Source organism: Acanthochromis polyacanthus, chromosome 9 (genome assembly GCF_021347895.1).
Source record: "Acanthochromis polyacanthus isolate Apoly-LR-REF ecotype Palm Island chromosome 9, KAUST_Apoly_ChrSc, whole genome shotgun sequence".
NCBI lineage: Eukaryota > Metazoa > Chordata > Actinopteri > Pomacentridae > Acanthochromis > Acanthochromis polyacanthus.
This window is the reverse complement of record NC_067121.1, coordinates 2,682,276-2,700,735: the sequence shown is the minus strand read 5'-3', so window position 1 is coordinate 2,700,735 and position 18,460 is coordinate 2,682,276. Positions and strand designations below refer to the sequence as shown.

The window sequence follows — 18,460 nt, the reverse complement described above, 5'->3', positions numbered from 1 at the left end:
TAAACATGAATAAAATTACAAAAACAGACGACGGTTTGACATGTTTAATGTGAAATAAGCTGAAAGAAATATCTAATAAACATCCAAAATGAAGTGATTTTACATGATAATGTCGCAGAATGTTTAATAAAGATAAATCATTAATATGGGTGGATAAAGAGCATTAAACTGACGGTAGGTTCTGACCATTATGAAACTTAATTATCAGTATTTTAATGATTTGTGCAAGATTTTTACAAGTTTAAATATTTTAAGAATAAATAACTTATTGTCTAGTTCTGCAGCAGCATAAAAACATTTTTGCAAGACTTAATAAAGATATGTTGAATTAAATATTAAAAAGCTATTTAAAAACACTTGATCTCGTAAAATAAAGCTGCACTATTAATTAGCAATTTCACAGATCACACGTTTTTCTAATACAAGAAAGTTATGAATTTACATGTAAAATATTAACATCTATGAAATAAACATATGTAATATCTCATATTTAAGGTTAACAGTTTATCGTAAATACGAGACATGTTTAATAACTTGTTTTACAAAATTAAATGTTAAATTCACTAATTTTATAAGTGAACAATAAAATATTAATATGAGGTACATGTAAAAATCCACACAGTACAAAAACATCCATCATCATCCATCCATCCATCATCCATCATCATCCATCCATCCATCATTCATCCATCCATCCATCCATCATTCATCCATCCATCCATCATTCATCCATCATCTATCCATCATCCATCACCATCCATCATTCATTCATCCATCCATCATCCATCCATTCATTCATCATCCATCCAACCATCCATCATCCATCCATCCATCATCATCCATCCATCATCATCCATCCATTATCCATCCATCCATCATCATCCATCCATCCATCATCATCATCCTTCCATCGTCATCCATCCATCCATCCATCCATCTTCTTCCTCTTATCTGGGGTCAGGTCATGGAGGCAGCAGATGAAGCAGGTCATTCCAGACGTTCCTCCTCCCAGCAACTCTTTCCAGCTCTTCCTGGGGGATCCCAAGTCATTCTGAGGCCAGATGAGATATATAATCCCTCCAGAGGGTTCTGGTTCTACCCTGGGGTATTCTTCCAGGCATACATGTTCAGAAAACCTCCAAAGGAAGTCTCCCTGGAGGATCAGAATCAGATGTCCAAACCACCTCCACTGGTTCCTTCAGAGGTGAAGGATCAGCAGCTCTACTCTGAGCTCCCTCTGGATGTCTGATCTTCTCCTCCTATCTCTAAGGCTGAGCCCAGACACCCTACAGAGGAAGCTCATTTCAGACGCTTGTATCCATGATCTTATTCTTTGGGTCTCTACCCAGAGCTCATGACCATAGGTGAGGGCTGGAACGTAGATGGATGGTAGACTGAGATCTTATCCTTGAGGCTCAGCTCCCTCTTTACCACGACGGTTTGGTACAACGCCTTCATTACTGCTGATGCTGCACCAATCCTCCTGTCCATCTCTTGCTCCATTTTCCATCACTGGTGAACAAGATCTAGAGATACTTGAACTCCTTCATTTGGTGAATCAACTCCCTCCAACACAGAGGGAGCAATCCACCGGTTTCCACCAGAGAACCATGACCTCAGACTTGGAGGTGCTGATCCACATCGCCACCACTTCACACTCGGCTGCAAACTCCTCCAGTGCTGCTGAAGGTCTGAGGAACCAACAGAACCTCATCATCTGTAAAAAAGCAGAGATCCTTAGGTCCCCAAACCAGACACCCTCCTCACCCCGGCTGTACCTTCAGATCCTGTCCATGAAGACCAAAAACAGGATCAGAGACAAGACTGTTCAACAATATTCAAACATTTTTTACACGATTTCTCTTCGGGATGATGAAGCTGCTTTTCTGCAGACTGACCCTGATTATTTCTATTCTAATAGTATTGAACCACACTTACAGGTGATTTTATTGTTTCTAAATAAGTAAAATATAAAACTCAGTCAGAGTAGAAGCTGAGTTTTGATAATGAACTTAATTTTTTATTGGATGGTTGTTTTCTGTTGGGTTCCAGTAGGTCTGATGCCTCCAGATCATTTAGTTTTCTGGTCATTCTTTGGTGAGTCTCAGTGTTGGATGCTGATCAAACGTCTTCAGAGCTGCTGAATGAAACTCTGCTGCCGGAGGGTTTTGTTGACAACTGAAAGGCGAGCTGGCGGTTTTATTTCACCCTGAAGGCCGCTGAATGCAGCTCGTCTTCCAAAGGTTACTGCAGTTCATCCAAACAGGAAACAGTCGCAGCTTCATCTGGACTCCAAGGGTTTGAGTAAGTAGAGTGAATTTATGGACACAAATTTGTTGTTGAATCAAGATCAGTTTAATTCAGCTGCTTTAACATGAGAGTTAAAAAAAAGACTCTTTGATGTCAAAGTGACATCAGGTATTTAAAATATAAAATAAATAGAAGTATTAACTCGTTTAAAATGACTCTGATGGAACTGAGCTGGTCTAGAAGTCCTTAAAGCTGCTGTCCGGAGTTTGAATCTCAGCGTCTCCCAAAACACTGTTGGTCCCTCCCTCTGATTTCACCCCTTTATTTGTGCACGTGCGCAGTACATGAGAGAAGTGCCCGGAGTGCTGCAGCATCTCGCCTGTTTTGCTGTTTTCCACTCTTCTACATTTAGTACATTTAGTAAATAATAAAGGAATTACGTTAGAATGCTGTATTGAGTCTAACTTGTCCTAATACCAAAATAACATGAATCTGCTAGGACGAACTAGTAAAGTTTCAATATGTGATTACACTCGTGTATCCCTCTGGATGACGTTGTTTATCAAACTTAGTGCATTTACGCGTGTATATGTGTTACATTGTTTATTTATTTCTATCTAGAGTTCAGAATTGCATGACTCCTCTGACGAAGAGTATGTCCCAGACGCCCCAACATCTTCCTCCAGAGGTCGGGCATCTAAACGAAGCCGTCAGGCGGGCTATGGAGGCCGTGGTCGGGGAGCGACGCGAGCACCCCGAGCCAAAAAACGTCCTGCAGTCTCTTGGCCCGACAAGCCGTGGGATTGGTAACTTTTCTGGAAGTTGCTGAGCCCTGATGCTCTCTCCTCCACAAGCAAAACAAATGTGCGCGCGGTTGCGTAGTGCGTAGCTCGCCCACCTCTGCATGGACTTGCTTGCTGTGCGCGTAACCGTTGATTGACAGCATGACAAAGCTGAAGCTCGAACTTGATTGGTCGGCAGCGACCGGCGCTTTTTGGAATAACATGGGGGTCTATGAGAGGAAGGCGGAGCTCAGGAATAAATTTTCATATCGCGTTATTCTAACTTTATATTATAGTATCGAACGAGACTAACACATTTAAGCTTTGTTAAACAATGATACATAAACTGAAAACAAACGGAAACTCCGGACAGCAGCTTTAATGGATGATCTAAGGTCAGTGATTGCAGGAAAAAGACTCCTGGATCTGAAGGTCCAGTCTCTGGTGGATCAGAACTCCTGGATAGAACTACACCATGAAGACTAAAGAACCAAGAAACTCTGAGGAAAGGTTGTTGAAAAGCAGGACGATACAAGAACATTTAAAGTTCCTGAAGATCTCCTGGAGTCCAGTTAAATCCATCATGAAGAAATGGAAGGAAGATGGAACATGAATAAATGTGACTAGAGCAGGACGTCCTCAAGACCTGAGAGACTAGAGAGGGAGGCCACCAAGACTCTATGACTCCTCTGAAGGAGTTACTAGAAAGAGATCAATTAGAGAGGCCACCACCATGATGTGAAGCATGGTGGTGGCAGCATCATGATGTTCCTCAGCAGCAGGCCCTGGAAGGCTGGTAAAGGCAGAGGGTAAATAAATCCTGGAGGACAACCTGATGCAGTCTGAAGAGAACTGAGACGTGGAGAAGATCAGTTTTCCATCCAGATGATGAGTCGAAGCAAACAGACAAAGATCCTCAGAGATGTTTTGAAGACAACAAGGTAGAAGTTCTGGAGGAGTCAGAGTCCAGACCTCCATCCAGCTGAGAACTAGAGTCTGGACCTGAAAGGTTCTGTAGATCAGGATCCCTGAGGAACCTGACAGAGTTTAACAGTTTATAAAGAAGGAGGAGAAAGTTCAGATGTTCAGACTGATGGAGACCAACAGGATCCATGATGGACCTGAAGGTTCATCTACTAGATCCTGACTGGAAGGAGAACACTGATGGAATCACTAGTTTATGGTTTATATTTACTGACATTATTTAGTAGAAATCTGTTTTCATTTTGACATGAAAGAGTCTTTTTTGCATTTGTTTCAGAAAGTTCTTGTAAAAATACATTTTAAAAGCTCCGTTAAATTGATCCAGATTCAATACTGAAAAACAATAAAAGGAGAAAAGTTCCAGGGAGAATGAATCATTTATGTAGATACTGAAAACTGTCTACTCCGCCCACATGTGTGTGTGTGTGTGTGTGTGTGTGTGTGTGTGTGTGTGTGTGTGTGTGTGTGTGTGTGTGTGTGTGTGTGTGTTCTTCTGATTATTGTTCCACTAAGAAGCACCAAAACGGACTTCCTGTCTAGACATCCACTGAAGTGGATTTTACACTTTTATTGTGAAGGAGGCCGGGTGTGTGTGTGTGAGTGTGTTCACCTTGACGGGGTTGTGTTCCAGGACTCTGTGTGTGTTCGTGTGTTTGTTCTCCGGACCTACTAATGTGGATCATGTCTCCGCTGCTGCTGCTCCTGCTCGGCCTGCTGCCCCTGCTGCTGCTGCTCCTCCGCGGCAGAAACAGGTCAGTCCGCCCGCTGCTCCGAGTCCCGGTCCGTATCTCTGAATTTCGGTCCGCAGCTTCATCATGAGAAACAGAAAACGGGTAAAGTTCCGCTGCAGATGGTTCTGATTAAGGTTGTCTCTGGTGGAGGTCGTTGTTGTGGTTCTAAGTTGGATGAAAGTTCAGTTTGTTGGAGAAACTCAGAACCTGAAGAACTTTTAGAAACACTTCAGTTGGTTCCAGTTTGGAAAAGATTTAAAGTACAGAAAAACTTTTTCAAATTTTCCCTGCTGTTTGTTGAAGTGTGTGTGTGTGTGTGTGTGTGTGTGTGTGTGCATATTTACACACATATTTATTAATAATAATGATTGGTTAGATTTATAAAGCGCTTTCAAGACACTCAAAGTGCTTCACAATGGATCCATTATTCATTCACAAACATTCTTACTCTGGTGGTGGTAAACTACATTTTAGCCACAGCTGTCCTGGGACAGACTGATGGAAGCGTCGTTATTGATTCATGATTGTTTATGATTAACAAATTATTGTTTATATTTCTGTAGACGTTCATCCAGCAGTCTGGATATATAAATATATATTTACATATATGTACACATAAAACTGACTTTAGGCTCAACATTCCTGCTAACACGATAATCTCACTTCGTAGTACAAACAGCCCCATAATACTTCCACCACCGTGCTCAACAGAGACACAAATACACACAAAACGACCAAAAAGACACAAAATGACCAAAAAGAGCCACACTCCAGCACTCTGTTGATCCGTTCTGTTGTATTTTCTGTTCATTTATTGACATGTTTTAATGAAGAGGAACCATAAAGGCTCAGGGAGACGGTGGGCGTTCACACTGAAGCTTTCTGAGGAATGTAATTGTTTCCTCCTGAAAAGACGCCCTCCAGCTGACCTACTTCTATCACCGTCAGCGTCCAATCAGAGCTCAGCCTCCTCAGGTGTCGGCCAATCATGACGCTCAGACAGGAAGCTGACTGAAGGAGTCGATGATTCATCTCTAATCAGAACAGCTGATTAATTCTGAATCACACATTTCAGAGGTTTTCCACAGCAGATAATGAGTCGCTGTCTGAGGATTTTCTGCGTCAGTGTTTCCTGACGTCACATTCAGACGAGTTCAGGTTGAAAAGAAGAGGAAGCATCAATAAATAAAAACACACAACAACAAAACGAGTAGAAAAAGACACAAAGCTGCAATAAAATCACACAAAACAACAAAACGAGTAGAAAAAGACACAAAGCTGCAATAAAATCACACAAAACAACAACAAAACGAGTAGAAAAAGACACAAAGCTGCAATAAAATCACACAAAACAACAACAAAACAAGTAGAAAAAGACACAAAGCTGCAATAAAATCACACAAAACAACAACAAAACGAGTAGAAAAAGACACAAAGCTGCAATAAAATCACACAAAACAACAACAAAACGAGTAGAAAAAGACACAAAGCTGCAATAAAATCACACAAAACAACAACAAAACAAGTAGAAAAAGACACAAAGCTGCAATAAAATCACACAAAACAACAACAAAACAAGTAGAAAAAGACACAAAGCTGCATCCATAATAGAACAGAACGTGCTTTAATGTCTTTCTACAGTGCATAACGAGATTGGAGAGCTTCTCCTTTAGGGTGCAAAGAAACCTTAAAGATAGTGCAAACAGCTACGAAAAGACACAAAACTGCAGGAAAAATACACAAAACAGCAAAATTACAAAAAACAACACAACACTGCAGGAAAAACACGCCATGCTCAGAAAAGAACAAAGACTGTTTGTGTCTGGAGGAGAAATAATGAAACTCAGGAAGAAACCAAAAATGAAGTTCTGGAGAACAAAGACTGAGTTAAAAAGAGCTGCAGCGAAAAAGTAACGGTCACAGTTCACACAGACCTACGTCTAAACAACAACACAACAAATAAACAACTCAAAACAACAACAAAATTATATAGAAACAATGCAAAAACACTAAACAACTCAGGAACAAAAACACAGAATGACAACAAAAGACTCAAAATAGCAACAAAGTGATGCAAAACGACCGCAAAACAATAAAAAGACATATTACTGTGATAAAATCACAAAAAAAACACAAAACTGCAGCAAAAATGCAAAACAACAACTAAAAAAATTAACAAAACTGTAGAAAAAATGCAGAACAACCAAAAAAAGGGACAAAAAGACCCAGAACTCCTGTAAAAAATACACAAAATGACAACAAACAAAAATAGAAACAAAACAACCAGAAGGAGTCAGATTCAGGTTTATTCTGAATAAATATTAGCTCTGAGTGTGAAACAACTACAACTGAAAAACTGTTTTTTAGGCTGAAAACGTAAAATGTGTTGATTTGAGCTTCGTAGACGAACGACGGCTTTGTTGATGAGACTGAATGTGATCGATCAGAGTGATTAGTTTCTGTCTGATCGGTGCTCCGGGGGTTTCCAGCTGCTGATGTTTTCCAGCTGCTGCTCAGAAAACTACAAAGACTCTGTTTGTCTCTGGAGGAGAAAAAGTTAAACTCAGAAAGAAACCGAAAGCAAAGTTCTAGAGAACAAAGACTGAGTTAAAAGGAGCTGCAGCAAAGAAACTAACGGTCACAGTTCACACAGACCTACATCTAAACAACAACAACCAAAAAACAACAACAAAATCATATAGAAACAACAAAAAACAACTAAACAACTCAAAATGACAAAAACAAGACACAAAGACTTCTTGTTCTCCGTACACTCAGTTCTCCTCATGTTGCTCCTCATCTCTTGTTGCTGCTGCACAAAAGTATAATCCAGTCCATTCTGCTGTATTGTTCTTCCTCTTTTTATACTTTATCAGTTTCAGACAGAAACCGACTTGTTAAAATCACACGTATTGCATCTAAAATTATACATCAACCTGCACCTAACATTTCTGAACTTAATAATAAGGCAACAGCCCGTCTCACCAGATCAATCATTTCGGACACTGAACACCCTCTTCATCACATGTTCCAGCTCCTCCCCTCTGGATGCAGATTTCGAGCACTAAGATGGCATTATGTCCGTTACAACAGAAGTGTTGTTCCATCAGCTATCGTCATCCTCAATAAGCCACCGCGCTGAACTTGAACTCTATTTTTGTGTGTCATATTGTGAATTTTTCTTTCCTTTGTCCTTGTATGTATGTTATGATGTGTGACATGACAGCTTGTGAAAACAAATTTCCTTCGGGACAATAAAGAGCTCTATCTATCCAAATGACCACAAAACCCACAAAACAACACAAAACCCACAAAACAACAACAAATAACACAAAACAGCAACAAAATCATATATACACAACACACTACAAAACAACATAAAATTCCAAAAACAAAACACAAATGGCCACAAAAACTCACAAAGCAACAAAAACATCTGAAAACAACAAAAACACACAGGTTGACAACAAAAGACTCAAAATAGCCTCAAAATGATACAAAAGACGACTAATTTATGCTAAGCTAATGTGCTAACAGCTGCTGGTTGGAGGGTCTGTTAACTGAGCATACAGCTACATCTGTCTTCAGTCTTCATGCTAAGCTAACCTGCTAACAGCTGCTGGTTGGAGGGTTTGTTAGCTGAACGTACAGTTACACCTGTCTACAGTCTGCATGCTAAGCTAATGTGCTAACAGCTGCTGGTTGGATGGTTTGTTCGCTGAGCGTACAGTTACACCTGTCTACAGTCTTCATGTTAAGCTAACGTGCTAACAGCTGCTGGTTGGAGGGTTTGTTAGCTGAACGTACAGTTACACCTGTCTACAGTCTTCATTTTAAGCTAACGTGCTAACAGCTGCTGGTTGGAGGGTTTGTTAGCTGAACGTACAGTTACACCTGTCTACAGTCTGCATGCTAAGCTAATGTGCTAACAACTGCTGGTTGGAGGGTCTGTTAGCTGAGCGTACAGTTACACCTGTCTACAGTCTTCATTTTAAGCTAACGTGCTAACAGCTGCTGGTTGGAGGGTTTGTTAGCTGAACGTACAGTTACACCTGTCAACAGTCTGCATGCTAAGCTAATGTGCTAACAACTGCTGGTTGGAGGGTCTGTTAGCTGAGCGTACAGTTACACCTGTCTACAGTCTTCATTTTAAGCTAACGTGCTAACAGCTGCTGGTTGGAGCAAGGGCGTCAGTTTGTTTTTAAAAGTGGGGGGGATGGAGACCACAGCCATTGTCAGATGGAAATGCACACCCTGGGTGGTGTGCTGGGTAATCAGGAACACCGGGGATATCCCCGGTGGGCCGCTTTATTGTTGGGCCGCTCCAGTCACAAAATAATAATAATAATAATAATAATAATAATAATAATAATGCTTTAAATCATGGGTCTCAAACTCGCGGGCCAACTGCGGCCCGTGGGACGATATTTTGTGGCCCTCTACTTGAGATCAAAGTTTAGCATTGGTGCAGCACGCCTGCTTTTCTCATATGCTTCCCTGTCGTTGATAAGAAAGCACTTTGAGAAAATGTCGAAGAACGGCGGCAAAATGCCACAAGTTGGGCTTGAACTCACAACAACCGCACCAAAGGTAGAGGCTCAACCTGTTGAGCTATCGATACATGCAGGTAAAGGGGTCTGTGGGCCGCTATAGTACTAATTCACCCGGGCCGAAATTTTGCCCCTGCACGTATCTGGTCGGAGCTTCCTCTTGGCATGGGCGCAAATTTAACATCTGCACGTTTTTTTTTTAACCTCACGAAGGTGTGCTGCATGTCTGCAACTCTCGGCCGAGTGCGGATGGTGCGTTCAGGAGCGTCGGAATTTTCTATACTGCTGAAAATAACTGGGTTTACAACGGCTTACATGTGAAGAATTTGAATGTGTTGGAGACAAAATAACCCCTGACAAAAAGTGGGGGGGACACATCCCCACCGTCCCCCCCTAAGCTGACGTCTATGGGTTGGAGGGTCTGTTAGCTGAGTGTACAGTTACACCTGTCTTCAGTCTTCATGCTAAGCTAATGTGCTAACAGCTGCTGGTTGGATCATTTGTTAGCTGAGCATACAGTTACACCTGTCTACAGTCTTCATGCTAAGGTAACCTGCAAACAGCTGCTGGTTGGACGGTCTGTTAGCTGAGCGCACAGTTACACCTGTCTACAGTCTTCATGCTAAGCTAACCTGCTAACAGCTGCTGGTTGGAGGGTCTGTTAGCTGAGCATACAGTTACATCTGTCTACAGTCTTCATGCTAAGCTAACCTGCAAACAGCTGCTGGTTGGAGGGTCTATTAGCTGAGCATACAGTTACACCTGTCTACAGTCTTCATGCTAAGCTAACCTGCAAACAGCTGCTGGTTGGACGGTCTGTTAGCTGAGCGCACAGTTACACCTGTCTACAGTCTTCATGCTAAGCTAACCTGCAAACAGCTGCTGGTTGGACGGTCTGTTAGCTGAGCGCACAGTTACACCTGTCTACAGTCTTCATGCTAAGCTAACCTGCAAACAGCTGCTGGTTGGAGGGTCTGTTAGCTGAGCATACAGTTACATCTGTCTACAGTCTTCATGCTAAGCTAACCTGCAAACAGCTGCTGGTTGGAGGGTCTATTAGCTGAGCATACAGTTACACCTGTCTACAGTCTTCATGCTAAGCTAACCTGCAAACAGCTGCTGGTTGGACGGTCTGTTAGCTGAGCGCACAGTTACACCTGTCTACAGTCTTCATGCTAAGCTAACCTGCAAACAGCTGCTGGTTGGACGGTCTGTTAGCTGAGCGCACAGTTACACCTGTCTACAGTCTTCATGCTAAGCTAACCTGCTAACAGCTGCTGGTTGGAGGGTCTATTAGCTGAGCATCCAGTTACACCTGTCTACAGTCTTCATGCTAAGCTAACCTGCAAACAGCTGCTGGTTGGAGGGTCTATTAGCTGAGCATACAGTTACACCTGTCTACAGTCTTCATGCTAAGCTAACCTGCAAACAGCTGCTGGTTGGAGGGTCTATTAGCTGAGCATACAGTTACACCTGTCTACAGTCTTCATGCTAAGCTAACCTGCTAACAGCTGCTGGTTGGAGGGTCTGTTAGCTGAGCATACAGTTACATCTGTCTACAGTCTTCATGCTAAGCTAACCTGCAAACAGCTGCTGGTTGGAGGGTCTATTAGCTGAGCATACAGTTACACCTGTCTACAGTCTTCATGCTAAGCTAACCTGCTAACAGCTGCTGGTTGGAGGGTCTGTTAGCTGAGCGCACAGTTACACCTGTCTGCAGTCTTCATGCTAAGCTAACCTGCTAACAGCTGCTGGTTGGAGGGTCTGTTAGCTGAGCATCCAGTTACACCTGTCTACAGTCTTCATGCTAAGCTAACCTGCAAACAGCTGCTGGTTGGAGGGTCCGTTAGCTGAGCGTACAGTTACACCTGTCTACAGTCTTCATGCTAAGCTAACCTGCTAACAGCTGTTGCCAGGATGTTTTACCTGTATGTCTCATCTCTGTTTATGCTAAGCTAACCTGCTAACAGCTGCTGACAGAATGTTTTACCTGTATGCCACACCGCTGTTTATGCTAAGCTAACCTGCTAACAGCTGCTAGTAGAGTTCTTTGTTAGCCTCCTTCTTGTAATTTGTGTCTTTTTGTTGAGCTGTTGTTGAACTTTTTAAACTGAAACGGACTCTTTGGTTGTTACCGTAAATTCATTGTTTTGTTTCAACGAGTCGCTTCGTGTCTGACCTGTAAAAGTGGTGATGTCATCTCGTTTTATTTCCCGCTAACAGACAAACACACCTGAAAGGTTTTTCCACGTTTCAGCTCCAGTATTGATCTGTTAGCGACTTAAACGCCCACAAAAACCAAAGTCTACTGAAGCTACTGATGATGTCATCCAGGTGCAAAGTTCAGTTGGTCTGTGTGAGTTTGTTAAACCAGGATCCAGCTGTGGTCGAACCTTCACCCTCCTCAGAGCAGCTGCTGCTTCAGGAAAACCTCATGGATCAAACGATGATGTTTTCAGAGGATCTCTGACTCCGACTTGTTCAGCCGTGTCCTCATTAAATGCCTTGTTCCAACAGGAAAGCGTTACGTTATCAGTTCAGTTTCAGATTTCACAACCTCAGAATCAGCTCAGTCCAAAGTAGAACCAGAGCAGCAGCATGTTTACAGAACAACTGGAGTTTAAATGGGATGTTATCCAGATCCAGCAGAGCTTAGGAAGACTTTAGGCTGAGTTTTGGTGAGTTTAAAGTGAGTTTAAAATAAGTTTAAAGTGAGTTTAGGAAGAGTTTTAAGTGAGTTTAGGGTGAGTTTAAGGTGAGTTTTAAGTGAGTTTAAGGTGAGTTTAGGCTCAGTTTAAGGGAAGCTTTAAGTGAGTTTCAGTTTGAATTTAAGGTGAATTCAGGTAAGTTGAAGCTGCAGGAGGAAAAGGAGCTCATTGATCAGCTGGAGGCACCGAAGGCTGATCAATAGATCTGATCAATAACAGCACAGTCTGACCGTGTCTCAACCCGAGCATGACGGAGAATCAGTGATCGGTTTGTCAGCTTTTTACGACATCATGGGGTCATAAAGTGAAACTGTCAGTAACAGCTGTTTGGTTTCTCCTGCAGAAGAGATGGAGAACCTCCTCTGGTTAAAGGCTGGATCCCTTTCATTGGAAAAGCTCTGGAGTTTGGAAAAGATGCTCATAAGTTCCTGGAGGAACATAAGAAGAAGTTTGGAGACGTCTTCACCGTGAAGATAGCAGGTCTGTCCTGAACCAGAACATCCAGCAGGTCACAGAGCTACAGTCAGACTGAGTACAGTTCAGTTTATTCCAGCAGAAGTAGCAGCACTGTCCTCCAGAACAGAACATAGAACGTTTGGACCTTCTCTTTTCACAACCAGATGCTTTCATAACAGCATGTTTTCACTTTGTAAGAAGATATTTTCTATGTTCAGACTTTACTCCAGATGTCCTGCTTCTCTCAGCTCCTCTGATTGGCTTTTTCCTGCAGGTAAATACATGACCTTCGTCATGGACCCGTTACTCTATCCCAGCATCGTTAAACACGGCAAGCAGCTCGACTTCCACGAGTTCTCCAACAAGGTGGCACCCTACACCTTCGGCTACCCACCGGTGAACAATCAGAGTTTTCCCGGGCTGCGAAAGCAGGTCCAGCGCTCCTTCCACCTGCTGCAGGGCGACAGCCTGACGCCACTGACAGAGAGCATGATGGGAAACCTGATGCTGGTGTTCCGTCAGGACCACCTGGGGCAGGACGGCGGCTGGAGGAGCGGCAGCATGTACGACTTCTGCCACTCAGTCATGTTTGAGGCCACCCTCCTCACCATGTACGGCAGGCCGCCGGCTGGCCGGCGCCACGGCGGTTTGGACGCGCTGCGGGACGACTTCATCAGCTTCGACAACAAGTTCCCGCTGCTCATCGCCCAGATCCCCATCTGGCTGCTGGGACGCACCAAAGCCGTCCGAGACAAACTCATCCGCTTCTTCCTGCCGGTGTCCTGTTGGTCCAACATGTCACAGTTCATCAGGAGGCGGGCGGAGATGTTCGAGCAGTACGACGCACTGAGGGACGTCGACAAAGCAGGTGGGCTCCTCAAGGTGTTCCTCCTGAGTTTAGGTTGAGTTTAAGGTGAGTTTAAAGTGAGCTTAGGTTGAGTTTAGGGTGAGTTTAAAGTGACCTTAGGTTGAGTTTAAGGTGAGTTTAAAGTGAGCTTAGGTTGAGTTTAAGGTGAGTTTAGGTTGAGTTTAGGGTGAGTTTAAGGCTCCTGAGTTGCTGCTGTTTTGACCCACCTGTCTGCCTGTCTTGCAGCACACCACTTTGCCATCCTCTGGGCATCGGTCGGGAACACGGTGCCAGCCACCTTCTGGGCCCTGTATCACCTGGTGAGCCACCCGGCGGCGCTGCAGGCGGTTCGACAAGAGATCCAGGACGTCCTGCAGCAGGACGGCGTTGGGTGGAACAGAGACGGTGATGTGACATTGAGCCGACAGCAGCTGGAGCGACTCCTCTACCTGGGTACCTGACCTTTACTGCTCTGCATGTTGATAGTGTGACGCTGACCAATAACCGCCGCTGTTCTCCACAGAGAGCGCCATCAGGGAGAGCCTCCGCCTGTCCTCAGCCTCCATGAACATCCGGGTGGCCCAGGAGGACTTCAGTCTGCGGCTGGACGGAGAGCGCTCGGTGGCGGTCAGGAAAGGAGACTTCATCGCTCTGTACCCTCAGAGTATGCACCTGGACCCGGAGGTCTACGAGGAGCCGCAGGTATGACCATGAATCCCATACACTGAATGTTTCCTGAACGTTTCCCTAATGTTTCCTGAATGTTTTGCTAATGGTTCCTGAACATTTTCTAAATGGTTCCTGAATGTTTCCTGAACGTTGCCCTAATGATTCCTGAATATTTCCCTAATGGTTCCTGAATGTTTGTGGAACGTTTCCCTAATGGTTCCTGAATGTGTCCTGTACATTTCCCTGATGATGCACAAATGTTTCCTGGATGTTTCTTGTACGTTTCGTGAATGTTCTCTTAATTTTTACAACAGTAACCTCCTAACCTCATCATGGGAAGTGAAAACTCAGGAAGCTCCACTGTGCACAACCAGATGCACAGATTTCAAAGTAAAATCCAGATGAAGACTCTCTACTACCAAATACAGAGATTTCAAAGTAAAAGCCCCATGAAGGGTCTCTACTACCAAATACACAGATTTCAAAGTAAAAGCCCCATGAAGGCTCTCTACTACCAAATACACAGATTTCAAAGTAAAAGCCTGATGAGGGCTCTCTACTACCACACAGTGATTCAGATGCTTGCTGTTTTCAGGACTTTCAAAATAATTGCAGGAGATGTCATAAAACAAACTGAACTTCAAGTCCTGAACTCTCACTGCTGCCACCTTCTGTAACTGCATCCACATCCAGTTTGAGAAGTTTGTTTTTATTTTCTGTTCACTTGTGATCACACAGAAACACTGAAATGTTCTTTTTCACATCAACGTAGTTCATTTGGTGAAAACAGGAAGTCCTTGGTCTTGAAAAACTGCTCCTTAGGTTCCAGAAACCTTCAGAAAACATTAAAGGAAAGCTTTGAAAAGAAACAGTCAGAAGGATTAGTGGAAACGTTCTGGAAACATTCAGAGAACTTTGACTAAATATTGAAGAAACAAAGAAACATTCAGGAAACATTTGAGAACCATCATATAGATCAATATTATCTGAAAAGTGTTAATGGTGGAATGGTTCAGATGATCATTGAGGAAACGCTTTATCATATGCACTATCATTTAAAAATCTGGGGTTACTTAAGTTGACCCCCAAACTAATAACCTTTGAAAGAAAATCATTTTGTAATGAAGATAACGTTAAATGAATGATAAATCCAGTGTAGACATAGTTAATGTGGTAAATGACTATTGTAGCTGGAAACAGCTGGTTTTTAATGGAATATCTCCATAGGGGTACAGAGGAACATTTCCAGCAACCATCACTCCTGTGTTCTAATGCTACATTGTGTTAGCTAATGGTGTTGAAAGGCTCATTGATGGTTAGAAAACCTTTGGCAGTTATGTTAGCACATGGATAAAAGTGGGAGTTTTATGGAAAACATGGAATTATCTGGGTGACCCCAAACTTTTGAGAGGTGGTGTACTCAAAGTTGTAGTTGTAATCATGAAGCTCTGGGTTAAAGGAGTCACATGATGTTGTGCAAAGTCGTCCTAATAAAGTTGAATGTGAGACTTTAAGTGAGAGCGGCTCCAGTAGCAGCTCTTATTGCTGCCATCAACGGTCTTTGTTGTTTCTCAGACGTTCCGGTTCGACCGCTACACGCAGGACGGCCAGCAGAAGACGGATTTCTACAAGAATGGCCAGAAGCTGAGGTACTACCTGATGCCGTTCGGCTCCGGCTCCACCAAGTGTCCCGGCAGACACTTCGCCCTCAACGAGATCAAGCAGTTTGTGTCTCTGCTGCTGCTGTACTTCGATCTGCAGCTGGAGGACGGTCAGCCTAGAGCCTCGCTGGACCCCAGCCGGGCCGGACTGGGAATCCTGCTGCCCAACGTTGACGTCCGCTTCCGCTACAGGCTCAGAACCCAACAACTGGACTGAGGTTGAAAGCTGTTGGATGATCTCTGAGGCTTGCCACAAACCTAATGTTCATCTAAATCAACATGGAGCAGCATGGAAGAGAAAAGATTTTTTCAAATCTGACAATGGAGCAAAATGACTTAGTCGTAAAATCAGCGAATCATCGTGATGAACAGTCCAACCCTAACCCTGACCCAAAGAGCAAACTTAGTCCTAAATAAAACGGTCCAGAATGATTCAACATGTGGTTGTTTGGATGGATGGATGAGAGATGGATGGATGGATGGATGGATGATGATGGTTGGATGGATGGATGGATGATGATGGATGGACAGGTGGATGGATGGATAATGGATGGATGGATGGATGGTTGATAGATGGATGGATGGATGGATGGGTGGATGGTTGATGATGGTTGGATGGATGGATGGATGATGATGGATGGACAGGTGGATGGATGGATAATGGATGGATAATGGATGGATGGATGGATGATGATGGATGGATGATGATGGATGGATGGATGAATGGGTGGATGGATGGAGGGATGATGATGGATAGATGGATGATGGGTGGATGGATGGATGATGGATGGATGGATGATGATGGATGGATGGATGATGGATGGATGGATGATGGATGGATGGATGATGATGGATGGGTGATGATGGATGATGATGGATGATGGATAGATGATGATGGGGGGATGGATGGATGATGATGATGGATGGATGGATGATGGATAGATGATGATGGGTAGATGGATGGATGATGATGATGGATGGATGGATGGATGATGATGGATGGATGGATGATGCATGGATGAATGACAGATGGATGGATGGATGATGATGGATGGATGAATGACGGATGGATGGATGGATGGATAGATGGATGGATGATGTATGATGATGTATGATGGATTGATGGATGGATGATAGATGGACAGATGGATGGATGATGAGGATGGATGGATGATGGATGGATAAAAAATGGATGGATGATGGATGGATGGATGATGGATGACAGATGGATGGATGGATGAAAGGACGATGATGGATGGATGGATGATGATGATGGATGGATGATGGATGGATGAATGACGGATGGATGGATGGGTGGATGATGATGGATGGATGGATGATAGATGGACGGATGGATGGATGATGATGGATGGATGGATGGATGGATAATGGATGGATGATGATGATGGATGGATGGATGATGATGGATGGATAAATGATGGATGGATGATGGATGAATGATGGATGGATGATGGATGGATGGATGACGGATGGATGGATGGATGATGATGGGTGGATGGATGGGTGGATGGATGGATGATGATGGATGATGATGATGGATGGATGGATAAATGATGGATGGATGGTCCAGAATTATTTAACATTTGTCCAAAATGTCTCAAAATTTTCCAGAATGATCCAACCGTTTTTCAAAATGATGAAAAATTGGTCAGAATGACTGACGTGTCTAGAATGGTCAACTGGTCCTAAATGACTTACAATGGTCTGGAATTATTCAACATTTGACCACAGTGACTCTAAGATTCATCCAGAATCACAACAGTCTGACAGACAGCACCAATCAAATAACTGCAGCTTGGCTCAGAACCCAGCATCCAGAATCTGTTAGACTGTAAATAATCCAACATCTGCAGACATTAGATCAGAGTTTATCTGAGGAAACGTGGAGGTTACCTGTTTTTATACTTTTGTAAAATGAATAATCAAAGCATTTCTGTCTCCTTCTTCATGATGTTCTGGTTCCTCAAAGCTGCAGGACTTTAAAATGTGAGTCTGAGCTTTCCTCAGTGTCTCTTTCCAGTCTTCTGATTTACATTCACTCGCTTCTCTGCTGCCCTGAAATGTGAGTTTTTATTTCCTGCCACCAACAATGTGACCAAACTGATCGAAATGTGAGCAGCTGTGAAACAAAATCCAGATTTCTGAGTAATAAACACTAAACTTTGCACTTGAATGTGGAGGAACTGTAGAAGAGTCTGACCTGATGTGTTTCACTGGATTATTGATGCAATAATTCTGAGTTTTAAAAGACTGAACTTCTGTCCACAAAACACTATTCTGTTGGTAAACTGGTCTTCAGGTGTCCCACTGGACTGTCATTTATTTAGAGTAATGTGTTCTTTTATTAAAAAGTGCCTTTATAATGTGATGTTCTGTGAGATTCCCTCAGACTGAATGAAACTTTACTGTAATTCAGTTTGTTAGATTTTACACTTTCTTTGTCGATGTGTTTTAATCAACTGATTTTGTAAACGAGAGGCTGATCAATGTGTCAATGTGAATAAATATATCTGATCAGAAACAATCAATTAGTTTGATCTATTTTCATCATTAAATCATCAGTTTAAGTCCATTTTTAAATAAAATCAGTCTAAATTGTGTGATTTCAGCGCCTCAAGTGTGAATATTTTCTGGTTTATTTTCTCTCTGACAGTAAACTGAAGATCTTTGGACTTAACCAGACATTTAAGGAAACTCTCATCCACATTTTCAGCATTTAAAGACATCTTAGACCAAACAGCTAATCCAGAAAATAATTCACAGATGAATCAATAATGAATCTCCTGATTAGTTGCATCTCT

General features: G+C 42.9%; 1 protein-coding gene across 2 annotated transcripts; it reads left to right on the top strand.

Moving 5' to 3' along the window:
* Positions 1-4,647: 4,647 nt before the first annotated feature.
* Positions 4,648-18,183, top strand: LOC110963062 (cytochrome P450 7B1). 2 transcript variants are annotated; one of them, XM_022211243.2, is made up of 6 exons: positions 4,648-4,768; positions 12,349-12,485; positions 12,736-13,329; positions 13,555-13,761; positions 13,832-14,010; positions 15,553-18,183. In XM_022211243.2, exons 1-6 carry the CDS (start codon positions 4,689-4,691, stop codon positions 15,853-15,855), a joined length of 1,500 nt encoding a protein of 499 aa, XP_022066935.1. In that variant the 5' UTR covers positions 4,648-4,688; the 3' UTR covers positions 15,856-18,183. The 2 variants fall into 2 exon arrangements, with proteins under 2 accessions (XP_022066935.1, XP_022066936.1); XM_022211244.2 differs by lacking the exon at positions 4,648-4,768 and adding an exon at positions 11,513-11,975.
* Positions 18,184-18,460: the final 277 nt, after the last annotated feature.